At 63.4% G+C, this 456-nt stretch overlaps 1 protein-coding gene across 1 annotated transcript in view; it reads left to right on the top strand.

The window, feature by feature from the left end:
- The first annotated feature begins 294 nt into the window (after positions 1-294).
- KIAA0513 (KIAA0513 ortholog) overlaps positions 295-456 on the top strand; it is a 9734-nt gene continuing 9572 nt past the window's right edge. Inside the window, 2 exon segments of the mRNA XM_009701264.1 lie at positions 295-442; positions 445-456. The exon segment at positions 445-456 is cut by the window's right edge and continues 157 nt beyond it. Coding sequence (XP_009699566.1) covers positions 295-442; positions 445-456 — 160 coding nt within the window.

Raw genomic sequence — 456 nt, 5'->3', positions numbered from 1 at the left:
TCCCTGTCCTGTCCCTCCCTGCTGCCGATGGGCATCTTGGGGACATTGTAGGTGGTGACCTGTGGTCTCCTTGCCCAAGGTCCATGGTGGCTGTTCCTCGGGGCCCTGTTCTCACTCTTCTCCTCCTGTCTTTCAGATGTCCTGCGGTAACCCGTCCTCCTGCAGAAGGGCCTGCCTGCCTTAGCCAGCCCGTCCTCCCAGGCACCCTGCCAGTGATGGCCTCGATGCCCCAGTGAGGGGTGAAAGGAGAAGGAGCGAGTCCCCCCAACACCGCCACGTCCCCCTCGGAGAGCCATGGAGGTCCCCCTGGATGTGCCCGTCGGGAACCTCATTGACTTCAATGCCGAAACACCCACCTGCATCCCCTCGGAGCCCTCTCCTCCCACTGCTCCCAGTGACAACGGGCACCTGGGGGATACGGGAGACGTGGATGGGGGAGAGAGCAGAGCCAACGGA

Source organism: Cariama cristata, unplaced genomic scaffold, assembly GCF_000690535.1.
Source record: "Cariama cristata isolate BGI_N322 unplaced genomic scaffold, ASM69053v1 scaffold17775, whole genome shotgun sequence".
NCBI lineage: Eukaryota > Metazoa > Chordata > Aves > Cariamiformes > Cariamidae > Cariama > Cariama cristata.
This window is presented reverse-complemented; position numbering and strand designations above follow the sequence as displayed.